The sequence below is a fragment of the Trematomus bernacchii genome, unplaced genomic scaffold (assembly GCF_902827165.1).
Source record: "Trematomus bernacchii unplaced genomic scaffold, fTreBer1.1, whole genome shotgun sequence".
In the NCBI taxonomy this organism is placed as follows: domain Eukaryota; kingdom Metazoa; phylum Chordata; class Actinopteri; order Perciformes; family Nototheniidae; genus Trematomus; species Trematomus bernacchii.
The window spans coordinates 13,538,890-13,557,340 of record NW_022987727.1 but is presented as its reverse complement, the minus strand read 5'-3'; the positions used below and the strand labels follow the sequence as shown (position 1 = coordinate 13,557,340).

The following is an 18,451-nucleotide window of genomic DNA, read 5'->3' as shown; positions in this document are numbered from 1 at the left end:
ATAAAATGAGATTTGCACAAAATATTTAAGCAGGTACACAGAGACGATGATGAACCCAAACAACTCTGGTTGAATTTATTTTTGACAGCGTAATTCTCTGCAGTAGCTCACATTAGGAAGCAAACCAATGTTTGTTTTTATTATTAAGTTAGCAATTAATCAAGTGTGTAGAATGTCTAAAAAGTTGCCCAAGGTGACTGCATGCTTGTTAGTCCAAACCCCCAAAATATTCAATTTATTATGATGTCAAAAAGAAAAGAAGGAGAATCATTACATGGGAGAAACTGCTCCAAAGCCAATTAGTATTGACTCAAATGACTAATCAATATGTATCATTACAACCTTTACTGAACAGTTCCCACTCCATACATCAAAAAACTAGGGTTGCAACTAACAATTATTTCCATTATTGATTAATCCACCAATAATTTTCCCAATTAATTTAATAATCCATTTTTAGAATGTCAGAAAGTGTGGAAAATAACAACGTCTCAACTGACCCCTGTCATCTGCAGGCTGTGGCAAGAACAACAGAGAGCTTTCCAACCGGGAGCAATACATGATGAGGTAGTTATCACATTACTGAAGCCGTGATTCAGAGTTAACCTTGTCCGGTGCTAATTTAACGACGCGGCTGCACATCGACGATCTGACCTTTAAGATTTATCGCGCAGATTAAATTAGATCCACTTATATTAAATGCATTTGTTTGTACAACGGCACGTACTGATGCTTTTATGAGGCTTAGGGGAGCTCGATTGCGCGGTTGCCATCGGCCCCAACGTCTCGGCAAACATCTGCTCTACTGAAACGTCCTTGAAGCAGACATTGAAACCCCCCCCCCCCCCCTAACCCCCCCACTGCTCTACAGTGCACTCAGCCTGGCCACTGATGTCCCAGAGGGGGAGCAACCCAAACAAAAGGCATCAATCAATATAAAGGTACACAGACCTGAGAAAGTGGATCTTATTGCATTACTAAGGGCAGCAGTGAACCACACACACACACACACACACACACACACACACACACACACACACACACACACACACACACCGCCGTCCATTGGCGCTATTTCTTTAATGATATCATTAGGCAAAGTCTCCTCCACTCTCCGCTGTTACGGCACCTCAGAGAGAGCTTCATTAAAGAGCAGACTCTCTGCACCCTTTATCCTTTAGTAGACCATACAGTACATTCATGGGAATATAAACATTTACATAATGAGGCTTCTGGTAGGCTTTTTTCTTATGTTTGTGTGTTTAGGTGTCCATGTATACCTCTTAGTTAGGAGTACAGGATTAGATCATGCTGGTGGGTTTAAGCGGGCAGACAGGTTTGGTGTCACGTAGGAAGTATTTCCTGGTTACCTTTTTGCCCCTTGTCATTTTCCCTTTTGTATCCCTTCCTATCTCCTGCAGATACATTGCAAACCACACTTTAATAATAATAGCTAATTTATAAAGGGCATATATTCCATCTTACCCAAACACCTCTAGAGAAACAAACATGTCTTCTGGAATCAGCCTCAATGTACAGCAGTGTCTGACCTTCCCAGTTTGGAATGTGGTGTAATTTGATAAGCGCATCCACAGGCATGCCAAGCCTTATTCAAAGACTCAGGGGCATGCAGGGAAAAATGATATGAATGTGTGCAGTTGCCCAGTCGCCCTGGACTACCAAATATCTACTATGTGGTTCGGCATCCTGTTGACAGCCAATTTTCTCTGTAACAGAAAATAATGTATCCTTGGCTTTCGGTGGAATCTTCTTCTTCTTGGGTGAATGAGCAGTAGGGTTGATTAGCAGCAGAATGGACGAATAAACTTTAAAGGGGTGAGCTCTTCAATAGGTGTACCCGAAGGACGCTATAAGCTTTAGAATGAGGAGCCGGAGATCTGACGTCAACGGGCTTGCCAATGTTACACAATAGCTTCTGTAACTCAATACGGCCTTTCATCGAAGATTGCTTTCATCTGTCTCTCTAAAAAAAAAAGTGAATCATGTCACTAGCCATAACCTATTTTAAGATAAATGAGTATCTTATTCAGTACTCGCAATAGGAATTCCAACCCTTTGTGATTTATTTATGTGAAGACTGTAGCCCCCATTTGGCATCTTTGCAAATAAAACATATAATAATGCGACTCTGAATAACTAAGAACTCATAGAAAATGTTTCTTTTCTGGCACCAGTAATTCATGACAGAGAAGATCTTGTTCCTAAATATACCCTGCTAATTTCTCATCTAAATATAGAAAGCTAATATTATTCCATCACTGTTTTATTTGAATAACTGCCTCTTCTTTATAGATCATGAACAGTTATGTGTGACAGACACAGTGAGAGAGAACCACACAGAAATTCTAGATATCACTTTCCCATTGCTAAAATATGGGGCATAATTACACAAAACCATTCTGATTCCATCACAAACAAATAAAATATGGTGACCATTCTGTCAAATTTGGGAACCAAAGAGCCCGGTTGCCTGCTTGCCAACCATTTTATAAACTTCCAGCTCTGGTGTATCAGAGAGATGTGTGTGTGTTTTGTGTGTGTTGCCCAACACTTCATTTTACTGGCATACATAAACGGGCCTATACTGGTTCACACAGTATGATGTTACTGCCTGGCTCTGATGGTGAGTGTTAACGCATATGTGCAAAATCTGCATACTTTGTGTGTGTGTGTGTGTGTGTGGGTGTGTGTGTGTGTGTGTGTGTGTGTGTGTGTGTGTGTGGTGTGTGTGTGGTGTGTGTGTGTGTGTGGGTGTGTGTGTGTGTGGTGTCGTGTGTGTGTGTGTGTGTGTGTGTGTTGTGTGTGTGTGTGTGTGTGTGTGTGTGTGTGTGTGTGATGTGTGTGTGTGTGTGTGTGTGTGTGTGTGTGTGTGTGTGTGTGTGTGTGTGTGTGTGTGTGTGTGTGTGTGTGTGTGTGTGTGTGTGTGTGTGTGTGTGTGTGTGTGTGTGGTGTGTGTGTGTTGTGTGTGTGTGTGTGTGTGTGTGTGTGTGTGTGTGTGTGTGTGTGTGTGTGTGTGTGTGTGTGTGTGTGTGTGTGTGTGTGTGTGTGTGTGTGTGTGTGTGTGTGTGTGTGTGTGTGTGTGTGTCACAGCGGTGTGGGTCAGGATGGGCTAAGCGTTCCAAGGAGAGTAAATGAAGACAAATGAACACAGTGGAGCTAAACAGTCTTCCAGTCAGCTCCATATTACTTATCCTCTCCCCCTCCTTCTCCCCCCTACTTTTTTTTTCCTTCCCTCCCCCTCCCTTTGAAAATATTACAATGCCTCACAGAAACAGTCCCGACACGGTAATGAAAAGCGTGGCACTTTTTTGTGCTACTTTCACGCCACCGTCAATTAATCCCACCCTGGCGGCGGCTGGTGGGGGCCGGTGGGGGCCGGTGGTGCTATAATACTAACGCTCAAGCCAGCATTGCTTGGATGACGCCTATTTGAATCAGCCATTTTTTACCTCTCCATCATTTACCCATCCCCACCCAGTGTTGTGCGTGCACATTAAATGGGCTTATGGTCTCAGAGGCACCTCACCGAAAACTCCAGGTTTGATAGATAGGCAGTCGACACCGCACTTTGATTTTGTGAAAATAACAAGATCATATGCTACACTCAACTTTCAGGGCTATTAACACGGAGAGTGTTTGCAGGACAGTAATGGTGACAGGGTTTAAAATGAGCTCTTCTGAAATACAGACACCCTCTAATAGGCTCTATTTTCCTCTTTACTCTCTCTTTGGACCGGTGCACGGGTACCAAGTAAACCAAGGAGGAGTCAGAGACAGAGGAGGTGGTCACTTTTTACGATTACATCGCTCTGCCCACCTTCTTTATTTTCCCTTCATATGGAAGGACGCCATTGAGACAGGAAGGGAGGCGCAAAAGAAAATGAAGTGATATATGGCTGCATCGATCGACAGGTCAAGGCTATTGATCAGAGAGTGGAAGGAGGGATGGGAGGAGGAGGAAAGGAAGGATGGGAAGGAGGAATGATGGAGTGCTTTGTCTGGGATGGAGAGCAACTAGAGGGGAATACCCCTGTTAAACAGCAAGGGGGCCCATGGGGTTCATTATGGACGGGTGCAAAAGTAGGGCACCCACTGCTCAGCCAAGGAGGCGCTTTCATCCACTCCTCATGATGGGGAGAAGCTCAATATATCCAGCAGAAGCTTTTCAGCCCAGCACATCAATATTAATCTACAGTATGATGGGCTTTAGGGGAAGATAATACCCGTTACCTCCTGGATCTCAAATTCACTCCCAAATGGAGACATCAGGAAGTCTTCCCGCTCCCTTTTTTCCCCATATGGTGGCACTAATACCGACTGGCAAGAGGCTCGTTGGCTCCCTTTCCCGCTTTAAACACAATTCAACACGCTTTTGCCTGCAAAATTACTAATTTCTCCTCCAACTATCCTGAAGTCTCTCCGGTGGCTACGTCAATGAGTCTATGGGCACCTCGTTATGATTAGGCATAGCAATGAGGAGCATATGGAGGAGGCCGCCCCCCTTTTATCCAGTCCAGCTCAGCACTTCAGAGCTGCCGCTTCCTGGCTCGCCTTCCAAGCTCTCCCCAGGTTTCTCTGAGTCTCATCCTGCTGCCATCTGCCACTTACTTGGGCTCTCTCCAGAAATCCTGGAAAAAAACGAAACACCCTCTCCTCTCCAAAGTGGGAGCCAACATGGAGGCCTAGTTTACTGTCCAGCTCTTTACTTTAAAGGAAACTGCCGGTGGCATCAGCCCCCTCTGGCAACAGCCAGTAACCAGTAACATCGAATTCTGCTCACATGGGAATAGCTGGCAGAATGAAGCATCAAAAGCCAACCCCCAAACTACAGTAGAACTCAGCAAGGAACTGGAGCTCATATTATGCAGACCTGTGAAAGAAAAATCTGTTCATTTTTGTTACATCTGCAAATAAAAACATAATGTACTTATTACCACTGCAGTTGTTGGTCAAATTCAGGGAAATGATCTCAACAGCCTTGCAGGCAGCATTTACCGTCTGAAAGCTAACAAGAATATCATCCTTCCACAGAAAACATGAACTCTTAAAAAAAAAAGAAAACGTCTCCCATCTTTAGCTCTTTAGTACCGCTTTTGGACATTGAATTATTGAAAACAGATACAATTGTTTTGCTCATTACCAACCTTTGAACCCATTTGAATGAAATATGTTCAGAACGCCTTTGGGTGGCAGAGAGACTATACTGTAGCCACCTCAGAAAATTGAACCCAATCAGACTTTACTGCCTTCAGGCTGCTAGAGAAAGGCATGCTGGGTACCAGCAAACAAGCCAATCATTTAGATGATCCAATATATGCAGGATGGCAGCTGTAAAAACACCTTTTAACCTACATGGAACATTGATATCAGACAGATTTGCAAATTAATTATAATGTTATTGAGTTAAATAAATGTAGAGAGCAGTACTTTCTGCCTCACTCTATAAAGGACACACTACTTTGTGCGCTAGGGTTGAACATTGGCATTGAATGTAAATCTTAAGCTCCAGAATTGTCCGATGTCAACGGAGATCTTTGGCATACTGGCCTGTACCAGTGTGTGTCATTTTTGATTGTCAGGTCAAAAATACAAACTTATTGATTCAAACATGGAAAGAAAACTTTAGCCACTTAACTGTTTGACTCAATACACTTTAACTAAAGACACTTACAATGTTGAGGTTTTCGGGAGCCTATAGCTAAAGATGGAAATATGATGGTTAACGCCCACATAGAGCTAACCTACTGCATGAGGAAAAAGCTGTGTAACTTTTTATACACAATGAGAACCACAAAAATATAACTCAGTCAGAGTTTTGCCATTAGTAGCTCCGGTTTCTAGCTCTTGAAGACTAATAATAAACCTAACCCAAACAACTTTTGAGCAACCCTAAGATTTAAATAATTTCAAAAAATGCTGAGAACTTTTGAACAGGCTGCTGTATGTCGTAGTCGGGTACAGGGCTTTGGCTACATAGTGACACATGCTGCTTCTGTGCAATGTTTGTGTGATTTGCCCAGATTTCTCTTTTTTTCTAGCAAACCAGAGTGGGGTGTAGTAGCAATAAAGCAGAGAAATGGTATCAGAAACCCCATGCTGCGGTAACGGGAACAGAACGACAAGCTCTAGCCTCTGCTTACTCCTCACTCACACACCAACACTCATTCTTAATGTATGAAGTTAGGGGAGATGCAACGCTGATTTAACATTTGATGATGTTGGTGAGAGACGGAGTGTACGTGTAGAAAAAAAATCAGGCGTGGATAAGCAGAGACGACGTAAGCTTTTGGCCACTTGTTTGTGACGTCTTCGCGTGTATGCATGTGCGATCACGTGGCTGTTCTTGCGTCAATTCTCTGCATGTCTCTTGTTCTTTGTGAGAAATCGTCCCTCACTCTCCCACGTAATGCCTACTTCCAATTAGCAAGTGTAACAACATACCAGTGTGTTATGACAACCAAGTATTTATATTTAAAGTCCATCACAGGTTTCTCGAAGATGAAGGTATGCTCAAACAACGACCTCTGAGACATGAACAAAGGGGACTCCTCTCATAATAATGCCTCAGCTGAATAATTGAATTTGGTAACACGCTTGCAGCCATGCTGGATTTCTTCATACATATTGCAGACCAGCAGTAATCTGTTCTCCAGGAGCATCTCTGGCTGCCTGCTGCTGAGTTTGTGGAGGAGATGTGAGGTGACAGAATTGGGCTCTGTCACCAATGCCTCCATTATTGATAAGATTTGGGCGTGGGGCGGGGGGGGGAGCTCAGAGAGAGAACAGGAAAAACAAGAACATTGTGAAGATAATAACGTTTGTTCCTGCCAACAGACAGCTTGGTTCTATTCCCCTTGGGACTCATTAACAAAAGCAAGGCACTACAACTGATGGGGTTCGTGGATGCATTTCCTGTAAAGCACTATGGGTTGAGCAAAGCACTATTAACGCTAGCATGGGTAGGGTTGCTGTTAAGTGCAGCATTTTCGCCAGTGTTAAGAGGGTTCTCCAGCATCTGTATTTCTACTAATGGAAAAGGCATGATTATCCCAGTTCTCTTTTCGCGGGTTAACTCAGTTTCCTGTGTCCATCGCCTTCACTCTTTTCTTTCTCACTAAGCCTTATTTATTTCCCTGCTTCTGTCCCTGCCTGATAAAGACAAAAAAAGTGTTTTTTTCTCTATACCCTTCATGTATCTTTCACCCATAACAAGCGTGATTAGCCAGATGTTCTAAGCTGTCAAGAGCTGTCATATTTCAGGCCTGATTTATGAAGACACAGCACCTGCTATATTCTGAGACCTAAACGATACGTGAATAAAAGGAAAAAACGGTAGGAAGAGAGGGGTTTTGGAAGAAGTGGCTACTGGTTATTTGAGTATGTACAGTACATCATGATGAATGTCACATTTATTTTTAATACCGAGGTTTTTTTCCCCATGGTCTGTGTGAGGAGACAAGTGGTTAGGTGTTGGTTTATTGCTCTGCAGAATTGTAAGTGAACCATAAGTAATCATAACTCTCATTGAGACTTTTATTGATCCCGTTCTTGGGGTAGAATAACCTTTTCCTGGCTAAATGTACAGGGGTCAATGGATTACCAATAAATCACAGTGTGCATAACCCATTATATACACAATATATTATGGTTATCACACTTCCCTTAGCAGCTTCCACACTGCTCTGCGGTTGGTTTTAGATTGTAATTTGAAACCTCTCTCAACAAGGTCTCAATCTATTCGCTCCGACAATTGCCGTGTTCTTATATGGCCACATAAATTAACCAATAGGAATCAGTTTAAGGGCTTGACTTGACTGAAACAATGTAGGTGTGAAAAATGGTTTCAATGCCATACAATATATAAGATAGTGTTGAGCTGGTGCCAATGCATACAAAGCTGATGGAAGAAGGCAGATGTTGAGGCTGCTTTACTCTAAGCATGTAAGGACATTCCCAAGTAATTAAGGTATTAAACCTCAATACATAATTTAAAGAGCAATAACCTTGTGTTCTTCTTTTTTTTCAAATCTTAGCCTGTAAAGAAGACAACAATGAACCAAGGTCAATGAATACAAGTCAATTGTTCCTGCCTCCTTGAACGACACATTCAACCGTTTATTTGTCTTGATGACATCATTCGCCTTCTAAAACTCCAATTGTTTGCTTCTGTTTGAGTTTGGGCAAACATAACAACTTGGTTTTGTTTAGGTTAAGATCATGGCTATGGCTTCGGTTGAAATAAGTATATTAGGGTTAAGATAACCTTTGTTTTCTTTGTTGCAATATATTTGGGATTTGAGTTTTTGGAACGATTGTGGTTAGGCTATAAAAACATATTTGACTTTCTTTTAAAGGCTAAAAATAAAAAGCAGTCTACCGTATTCAAATCCAGTTTTGAGTTTTATAGACCAGTCTCTTACCAAATTGTAACAGCTTTTAATCCTTCACCTCAAGCCTTGGCTGGCAGTTTTACAAAGTCACTCAACTTAAAAAAGGAGCGTGCAGAGTAAACATTTGTGTGCTCAGTGCTGCTTTTGTATTTATTTATTTATTTACACTTAATGCCAGCGGGACTTCATTAAAATTAAAAAAGGCAACCATAGCCAAGGGAGACTAGAAATAGCAACGACAAAATCTCATGGAGATTTTAGTAGCTGAGGTGACTGAGCAACACAGTCCGTAGGGGAATATAAAGATCTAACGGCTGATGAATGAGTTTTTTAGAGAAGCAGATCTCCTCTAACAAGCTGAGTTGCCATATGTCTATATTATGACCTATTGATTTAGTAACGGAATCGTAGACAAAAGCACAACTAATTATGCTGTTTTTCAAGCCGTTGTGAGCTTTCCTTTTTTCATATAAACCTATTAAATAGTTATTGCATCAATTATGCCAACATCTTCAGAGTATTTGCAGCTGATAATGATTCCTTTGCCTAACTGGAGAGGGTAGAAACCGGGGGACATTGGAACTGTAGCTATAGTCCCTTCGGCTCTCATATTTTTACTTGAAACTCTCCTCTTTTTCTCTCATACAGTATATCATGTTCATAAAAAAAAATCTGCTCCTCCCTCCCCCCCCCATCTTAACTCCCTCCATCTTCAACTTTCTCTCGAGACTCTTACTCTGTGGAAAAGGCGTAGGCTGGTGCAGGCCTGGACTGGTAAATAAGTTCATCTGGCGAGTTAGCCAGGTCAGGGCCCAGGCGCTCAGCTGTGCGAGCGAATGTGTTACATTCAGGAAGCTGAAGGAGAGGGAGGGAAATTGATTGTCCCCTTTATGTGAGGGAATGAGAAAAAATACTGGACCAGCCTCTACATTCACAGACACACTCACCCACTCTAAACCCCCCATCTTGAGGTAAAGAGCTGCAGCTAAAGACACAGAGGAAATAAATGAATAGCGCTTTATTGTTTGTTTTTCTCAAGTTGTTCATTCTGCTGGTTCCCTGATAAGACAAAAGTAGTTTTCTTCTGAAAACCACTTTGAAAGACTCTTTCCCTCCTTCAGCCTTTTTTCTTTCATTTAACTGTTTTAAAGAAGTTATTTTCTCATATTGAGCCAGTTCTTTGTTAGCAGATGTTTTCTTTATTTCACGCTGAGCGTTGTATGATTGCAGTGAGATCAATGATTGATTGCATTGGTCCCCTGAGGACCACCTACCAGAGATCAATAGAATCCTTGCCGGGTTGCTTTCTCCCTTCTGATATTTTACCAGGTATAACTGCTGCCCACCGTTGCGTTTCTTTCTTAATCTATTTTTTCTCAATGGTAGAGCACATCGGGGCTCTGGACTCGTTGCTGTATATAATCATATTGACGGACTGGCAAGGGAACTTGTCTGTTGATCAATACCGCACCAATACACCGCTGCTCACCACACCACCTATAGCCTCAGTCCTGAAAATGAGATTTTCTAAATTAAATTCTCCCCCCTGAGCATTAAGAGCTCCCAGATAATGAAAACGTAACACTCTTTTGAAAAGAAGTAGCACAAGGACTGATCCATGTACAGTGCATCCATACAGAAGTCGCACATGTGTGTACATAAATAAACCACCTGTGTGCATGACAGAAAGTTTCCACTCCCTGCACGATGAGGCAAGCTGCCGATTGCATCACTGACTGTTACCATAGCAACCTGTCCCCTCACCTCGAAGGTCTTCTTGCAACAGCTACATTGATAGAGAGCCTAAAGCCCTCTTATAGAGAGAAGGAACGAAAGACGAAGAGGACTGTTAAAAGCCGGCAGAGACCGTGGAGCACATCTGTATTACTTAGCGTCAGCTGAAAAGAAAGGCTCCCTTTATTAGGAAGCAAGTGGAAGATGTCCCTCAGGAGTGCTAGAGCGTAATGAATTTAGACTCATTCAACATTAATGCGATGTCGCCTCGATGCCACCACCAGTATCTCCCTCCATCAACTTCCGTTCCCTGATTTCCTGACAGCCAAAAGGTCATTAGTCAATGTTGAAGCCACCGTTTGCAGATTTAATCTTATCACGCCACGATTGGCTTCACCTGAACAGGTTATTCAACACGTTTGCCATTTGTGCGTCACTGCCCCAGCAATTCGCCGTAATTCTGCCGCTATTCTTGTCACCCATGTATAGTTCAGGACTGTTAATTATTCATGCACACTTTTTTCCTTCCTCGCTACCCCTTCGTAGTTTCCTTTTCCGTCCAACTAAAGCACACGGCACTGCTGTGAAATAATTCAAAAACGTGACAGATACTCCCCCCACCCCCCTGCAAAGAATAGTGTTCCTTCCATTTTGAGTTTGTCAAGGCGATTCTGTCAAGCCTTATTGGGTCGAACGTGTTCATGCTCACCAAGATAGTCCATTTCTCCCTTTGTCACTTTGTTTGAGGTAAATGCAACACGGCAGCACAACAATGAAACTGATAGAGAATTTCTCCACAAACACAGGTTGTGGGGACCGAGTAGAAACAATCTAAGAGTAATAGAAACTACTAGTTATGTGGGCACATCTATTGAATCTGTGTCTGTTTAAATCTTTGTTTAAAAGCAAGCAACTGGAACAGAATGTTGCACACGTAATATATAACAAATGAAATCTGTGCCTTTCATCCACCATGCATGGATTTCAAATATGATTTTGAAACTGGGATTGAATTTGAAAGCTCTGGGCTCCAATATCCAAACTGTTGCGCATACATAGTTTGCATTGTTATGGAATGAAAAAAAGATATTCTTTCCCATGACATGTGCTTTGATCCACTAAAGAAATAAGCTCTATTGTGTATCATCTTCCCACACTGAATCCTTAAGCATCAGAACTGGCAATGGAATTGGTGGAAAATTGCCACCAGAGAACTATGCCCAACTTCTTTCAACTCCTCAACCATGACATACTTTTTTACCGTGGCTTTAATCACAGATTCCCTTCCTTTCAAAACCCTCTGAAGCATTGAAATCCTTAACGCTCTAACACCATGTCATATTTAATGGATGAACCGTCCAAACATGGGATAAAGTGTTACCTGAACAAGACGGTTTGCCTTGACAAGTGCAAACTGGACATGCTGTATTTTCTCCCCAAAGGGATTTTCTTCCACAGCCTCCAATGAAAAAAAACCGCAGCATGGGAGAGAAGCTTTTAATGCTGCTGGGCTAGAGGGAGATTACTTTTCACAGAGTTTCATGAAGTGGCAAGCATGCACACGCATCTACACATCGAGTGAAAACGACATGTGCACAAAGATTTGCAAAGCTTTCATCCTTGCTGTTTTTCTAAACAGGTTTAAAGTCCCTGCATACTGTAGGTATCTGTAATACAGGGATGGGCAAATGGCGGCACCTCCTCTTTTTGCGGCCCTCAGATTAATTTATAAACAACGTAATTAATTAATTAATTAATTAACGTGTTATCTATGATTACTATACGCTTTTCATTCATAATTTCAGCGGGGAGGAGCAGCGCTGAGGAACAGCAGAGTGCGGGTTGACAGGTGTCTGTTGACATTCCCCTTATTGTGCGTCAGCAGAGACAGGCTACAAGTGTCTTAGGTTCAAGTTAGACAACTAATGTCTGGGTTAGTGTTCATGACTTCATGTTTATGTCATCTTAATGGTTAATCTCAATGCACACACATTTTCCGTGCTTTCCAATAGTTTAAAATAGTTTTATTCCACTGTTAAATAACCTGTTCAATACAAACATGCCACTTGTAAATACTTGAAATAACATTTCTGTGAACTGATATTTGTTTAGTGAGCTTATTAGAGGATGTTCCCTGAAAGATTGTAAAATGTCAATGAAGATGTCAGACTTAGTATATTTGTTAATAATTACATACAATACATGGAATTTGTGTGTGTGTGTTTTCCAAGTGAATCTGCGGCCCCCTGGTGGCCACTACATACATTATGTGGCCCCCACCACCATCCAAGTTGCCCATCCCTGCTGTAATACGTCTGAAAGATGGAACAGGGTAGCTATGGTTAGATTTTATAACACTGGTTTAACACATATCAAGAAAACCAACCATTAAAACTATCTCAATATAATATTAACTTTCACCCCATTGGAGATGATGAACTGCAGACCAAACTAGCTACTTATAAAACTTTATTTCCGCTGAGCTGCATGTTATTATCTTGTTTCAACAAACAAGCAGAGCTAACTTATTCCCACATGAACGCACTAAAACCATAAATAATGTTTAAAAGCATTTAAAATCTATTATACTTAAAATAATTCTGTATTGAAGTGAGAGAAAATTATCTCTGAAGGTCATTTCTGTTATTCACTGGAACAGCATAGTCATTTTCATTAAAGTATAATCTGTTTTCTGGGAAAATCTATAAAAGCATTAGGTATTCTATCATTAGATATGGAAAAAGCTTATATTTTGACATTTTATGTTCACCCAAGTAACGTTTTTTATTGCTTAGAAATGAGCCGATAGTACTGTAATGTACCTACCTCGACACAAAATGGCCCTAAGCAGTGTGCGAAATACCCGTCAATAATCTCCCGTTTATTGCGCAATATACCGGTCGAAGATTTCTTAATATGCAGTAGGCCTATACAATATTTCATGGATGCAAGCCAAGACAATCAGTAGTCTATAGCAGCGTTTCTCAACCGGGGTGCCGTCTGGCGTCTTCAGGGGTGCCATCAAATAATTCTGTATTCTGACGTTCATATGAATGAATGAATACGCGACCGTTAAAGAGCCGTCTGTTTTCGATTCTATGCGAGGAAATGCTTTTGCCAGCCAAAATAGAAGATATTTGTGAATAAATGTTTTGAATTATGAATACTGGACATAGTAAGCTTACATTTTTTTTAGTGACCATTGCAAGTGACAAATACATATTATAATTTGAGACCCCCCTCAAATCTTGCTGTTGAGGCTTTCAGGTGTTAATCAGGGGGGTCGAGCTCCCCCGGACCCCCCCGTATTTCGCACACTGGCTAAGTATATTGTACCTGTGAACACTGTCACAATAATACTAAGGAAAATGTAATTGAACTCATTGTCTAAATGCTGGAGCCCTTCTTTAAATTGTAACCATTTAAGGGACAATATGGAATCTTTCTATAAAACCGCTTATCTCAATCATTTTTGGGATTTTTTTAAATGTCCGAAGCTCCAAGACTTCTTACAGGCTAGCCATGAACCAATGGGTGTAAAGCACACCCCAAGGAACAGTGCTGGATCTTGGCTCTATAGCAACAGTTACTGGATACGCAGCACCCTGGGACATACAAAGAGGTCTGGCCATGTGGATTTATCACAAAAGCTATGGCTGTAAAACTAATCAAAACATTTTCTGGGAATAAAATACATCGAAACTCAAACCATTTTGTCTGACATACTCCCAAGCCAATTTTTGAGGTACATCTAGGGAAAACTGATGCCGTCTTGCACATTGGACCTGCAAAGACTACTACTTCCATGTAACTGATACTGTTCCATTTCTGTGGAGACTGATTTTTAGAGTTGTAAATTCAATTGTATGGTCCTTCTGTGGCGTTATTGAATCGGCAACTTTATGAACATTGAAAAGCCAGCACCATTTTTTTGTTATTTGTCTGTGTAATATGCTAATATGGCACAAGCGGTTAAAATAATGGGGGTGGGAGGGGATTTTTTTAGATTAAGTAGTTTTATTGGAATGAGTGTGCTGCCGTGTTTGGACAGCTCTTTCATTGTTTTTTACATCAAGGTGGCAAAGTAATTAACGAAAATATTAACAATGAAAGGCCATGAGTCAGAGGCAACGTTTTAGCTAGTTCAGTTAGCAACTGTGCTGGCTTAATACCTATTTTCATTAAAGAGACATATTTTTTCATCACTAAATAAACAAGGAACACTAACTCTACCTAGCCAAAATATGTCAACATCACTTGCATTGTAAAAAAAAAATATATTGTTTAGTAACATAGGCAGAAAGCCAGTATCCCTTGATACAATATTACATGTGAAAAGCCTCAGTATCCTCAAATGCTTTTTAATGTGCCTCTATTTTTAGCAATGGGGTATATTCATGTTGACAACCAAGAGTTTCTTAGTTTTTCTTCTGAATCTGAGGTTTGAAATGTATCTTTTCTTGGATACCTGTAGGATTGTCCCTGAAAATAACTACATAACTATTCAGTTTGTTCACTCATTCCAAGGCCTGCACTTGGTACTTTCCCTTAGACAAAAGACTGACACCAGAGCTGAGGGCTCTATCAGTCAGCAAAGCTCAAGGCTAGAGTGAGATTTTCTTGCAGGAAAACATAGCAGAAGAGACCTGGTTACAATCTGCTGCTGGCATTCATGGTCTTTACTCTCCAGGTGGTGTGTTCACTGAGTGTTTACAGCCAGTATTATTTGTAATAACCATTTTCAACCATCTTGCCTCATGACTGTACCGGTATGAACACATGTATTGTTAAGTAATTAAATTGATACATTTGAAGCACAGAGAGATTGTTGTTTGGTCAGCCGCAATCCTGCTCTCTGGGTTTTTCCTCCTCTGTCATACCATCAGAAGCCCTCCATCTCTCTTGTACCCATCTGACACAGTTCGATTGAATTTCACCTCTTGTCACTTTGCTCGCATGGCTTCGCCTCGGAGCCACACGCTGACACTTGCTTGCACAACACACACAGACGCACACACAGCCCATGTTGAGACGTGATGGCTGAGCAGCAGGCCAGTCATGACAAGTCCTTCATGCTAGCACCTGGCTGCGTGTGTGTATGCGAGACACCTAATGCCTACACCTCTCAGACACACACACGCTGTCAGGAATACGGATGCATTCATGGATAGCTTCTCACGTACACACACACACTTGCTTCTTTTTCCCCCTGGTACAAAAGAGAGTGAGCTCAGGTAGCTGTCAGGCACTCTCCCACAGGGAACAGTGGGCAAGTCAAAAACAGCCTCCTCGCCTGTCACTCCGCACACACACACATTTAGACACTGTGCTTCAGTGTGAGGGGAGAGACAGAATGAGATGCTTTGGGCAGATGCTGGACCAGTTGTCCAAGCTGCACACAAAGAGTTTTTGTGTGTTTGTGTGTATTTGTGTGCGTCTGCCAGATTGTCTATCTGCCTATCCAGTACCGCAAAGAACACCTGCCAGCGAGCCCAAGTGGACATGCCGCCTTGCATTTAGTCTTGGCCTGGGAGCCACTGATAAGAAAAACTGTGATGTAGCCTTGTGAATGTTGGACATGTATATCCTCAGCAGTGTTCACCCCTCCAGCCAAGAGGAGGTTTTTTTTTTTATAAAAGTGGATTTTTATGTGCTTTCGTCCATTGATTTCCAATCAGGTTGGCTACCTGTGAGAGCTTTCCGTGTCTTTGTACGCCCCTGAGGCAAGGACATCACACCAGCTGGATACCCAGCAGCCCTCAAAGTGGGCACAGAGCCACAGCAGCTGTAGCTGCCACAACACGGGTGAATTACTCCCTAAATTGATGTTATGTACAAACATCACGAGCACATACGCACACAGGTACTCCCTGTTTGATTTGCGCATTCAGCAGCCAATGACAAAGTTTACAGAGTGCTGTTTCTCACTTGGTCTAAGCAGAGGAATCAGTGGGAATTTCAAAGTCTTGAGAGTTGTTGTTGCTTGACTCAGAAGTGTTTGGCTCACCTTGGTTTGTCTTCTTGTTGCCGCCCATACCATGGTTTTCTGGACGGTCGATTACTGATGTTTCACTGCCTCTTCAAAAGATGGAAATCACCCTGCTGGGCTTTCTGTAAATGTATTTTAAATGTTGTGGACATTTCCAATTTTCTTTTTAACATTGAAGCTTTTCTAAACCCGTCAGTAGCCTCAGCAGGCCCCGCCCTTCATGGGTAGATTCTCACTGAATGAATTGATAGCATCTGTTTTCTTTGAGCCAGGATCACTTTGAATCCCTGATGCATTTGTGTGACTGACCTGTGTAGGGTTCTGCACATGACCCCAATGGCCGACTTATATCAAAATGGATCTGTACAGACATGCCATACATTTTCTTTGCGTTGAAAAGTGAACTGTGCATTGTGTAGGTTTTATGGTCAGACAGCTAAGAGCTGCTGTAACTGAACTTGAAATGAGTTCATAGGATCAGATGTTCTTGTATCAATCCTAACACCTTTTTTTGTCTCCTGTCTGGCAGGCTGCAGAGGGATGTTGTGTGGCTTTGGTGCCGTATGTGAGCGTGACCAGACTGACCCATCCAAGGCTGACTGCGTTTGCAAGAAAGCGGATTGTCCATCGTTGGTGGCACCTGTCTGCGGCTCTGATTCGTCCACCTACTCCAATGAGTGCGAACTGGAGAAAGCCCAGTGCAACGCCCAGAGACGCATCAAGGTTCTGCGCAAGGGTCCCTGCTGTAAGTAACTCTTGATTACCAGCCATTAGACATTTTAACAGTGTACATACAGCGCCTGAAGTGTTTTGGATATCAATATGGTGCTTTTGATCCAGAAAAGCTCAAATCCAGAGAGTTCACTAAATCTATATTCTATATCTATATATATATCAACAGAGCACAATCTGAAACGAGACTGACACTCTCCATGAAACCGCTGTGAAGTGTAGGTGAATACATTGCTTAAAGCACAGTGAATGCCAATGTTAGAATAATAGACACATGACTTAGCATGTTTTGATCTCTGGGACAGAAAGCTAGCATGGTTAATTCAGCAGGCACAAAGTGGCGAGTCTCTGAGTGACACTAAATTGCCTGTTATTGTCAGGTAAATGGATTCCTATTACACCCTGTCCTTATACAACAGGCTTTGCCTTCCTATCTTTATCCCACAATAATAAAACACGTCCCCATTATGTCCAGTCTATTGTCTTTCCAATATGGCTACGTTCCCAGTGCTTAATCGCCACCTGTGCCACTCAAAATTCCCATTGGGAGCCATCCAGGGGATTTTTGTGTTATCCCTCAGCCTCTAGTATGTGACTACACTCCTGCACCTCTCGTTGTCTCTTTTTAGCAAAGCCCATTAGGATTCAGGGCTCTGAGGGAAGCAGCAGGCTCCTGCCAAACCCGAAACATAGCATCAGCCTCAATAATAACTATAGAGTTGTTTCAGCGTCGTGCCTGCCTGCCATTGTGGGCACAATGCTAATTCCAGGGGTCTGATTACAGTGCCGGCTTGGACCTGGCACTAATAACAAGCTGGGTGACTGCTCGCCATGGGAAGGGAGGAATAAAGCGATATAAAGGACAGCGAGGGGACAGGGGGGACAGAGAGTTCTGCAGGGAAGCATCTGGAGAGGTAGGGAGGGAATAATGTCGAGAGAGGAATGAGATGTGAAACATTTACTGAACAAGGGGGAGGCTGGGGCGAGAGAACAGGTGAGCAGCAGTAGTATAAATCCAGCGAGAGAGAGTAGTGTGAGTGCTGTAAGGATGGTTTATGGAGGGTTAAGGCCATCAGAGGCTCCATAATTACAGCTATACACAACAGGAAGAAAATAGTGTAAAACATAATAATTTGTGATACTTGTGATTATAACTACATGCTCACTACAAGAACAGAGACTTTCAAGTCCAACACAAATTGTAGGGCAGCTTGTTCATGTAACCATTCATTCTGAGTGTTTTTATAAAAAACACAGAGCTCTTTGGTAGTATAACTGTTTAGTTTTGTAAGTAAAAAGTTGGATTGCAAGGTTAAAACAGCAATGAATGCATGGTTTACAAAGTAGTAGCATTAGTTATTTTGTTTTCCACCGATAACATTTAAACACAACTGCCTTTAAAGAATCCATTACATTTTTGGGGAAAGCAAATCACGGTTCTGATAAATCAACTATTTCTCACTTACGGAAATGGCCTTTCCTGAGATCTGCGCTCTCTGAGTACCCTTTTAGATTTAAGACGGTATTCATAAAGGTTAAAGTCATCCTTTTATCTGTGGATCTACTCCGATCTCAGAGATGTATC

General features: G+C 42.0%; 1 protein-coding gene across 6 annotated transcripts in view; it reads left to right on the top strand.

The window, feature by feature from the left end:
- agrn (agrin) overlaps positions 1 to 18,451 on the top strand; it is a 250,779-nt gene that overhangs the window by 125,285 nt on the left and 107,043 nt on the right. For all 6 annotated transcript variants that reach the window (XM_034144791.1, XM_034144790.1, XM_034144789.1 and 3 more), the window contains one exon: positions 16,664 to 16,879. In XM_034144791.1, the coding sequence (XP_034000682.1) occupies positions 16,664 to 16,879 (216 nt within the window). The remainder of the gene's footprint in view (positions 1 to 16,663; positions 16,880 to 18,451) is intronic.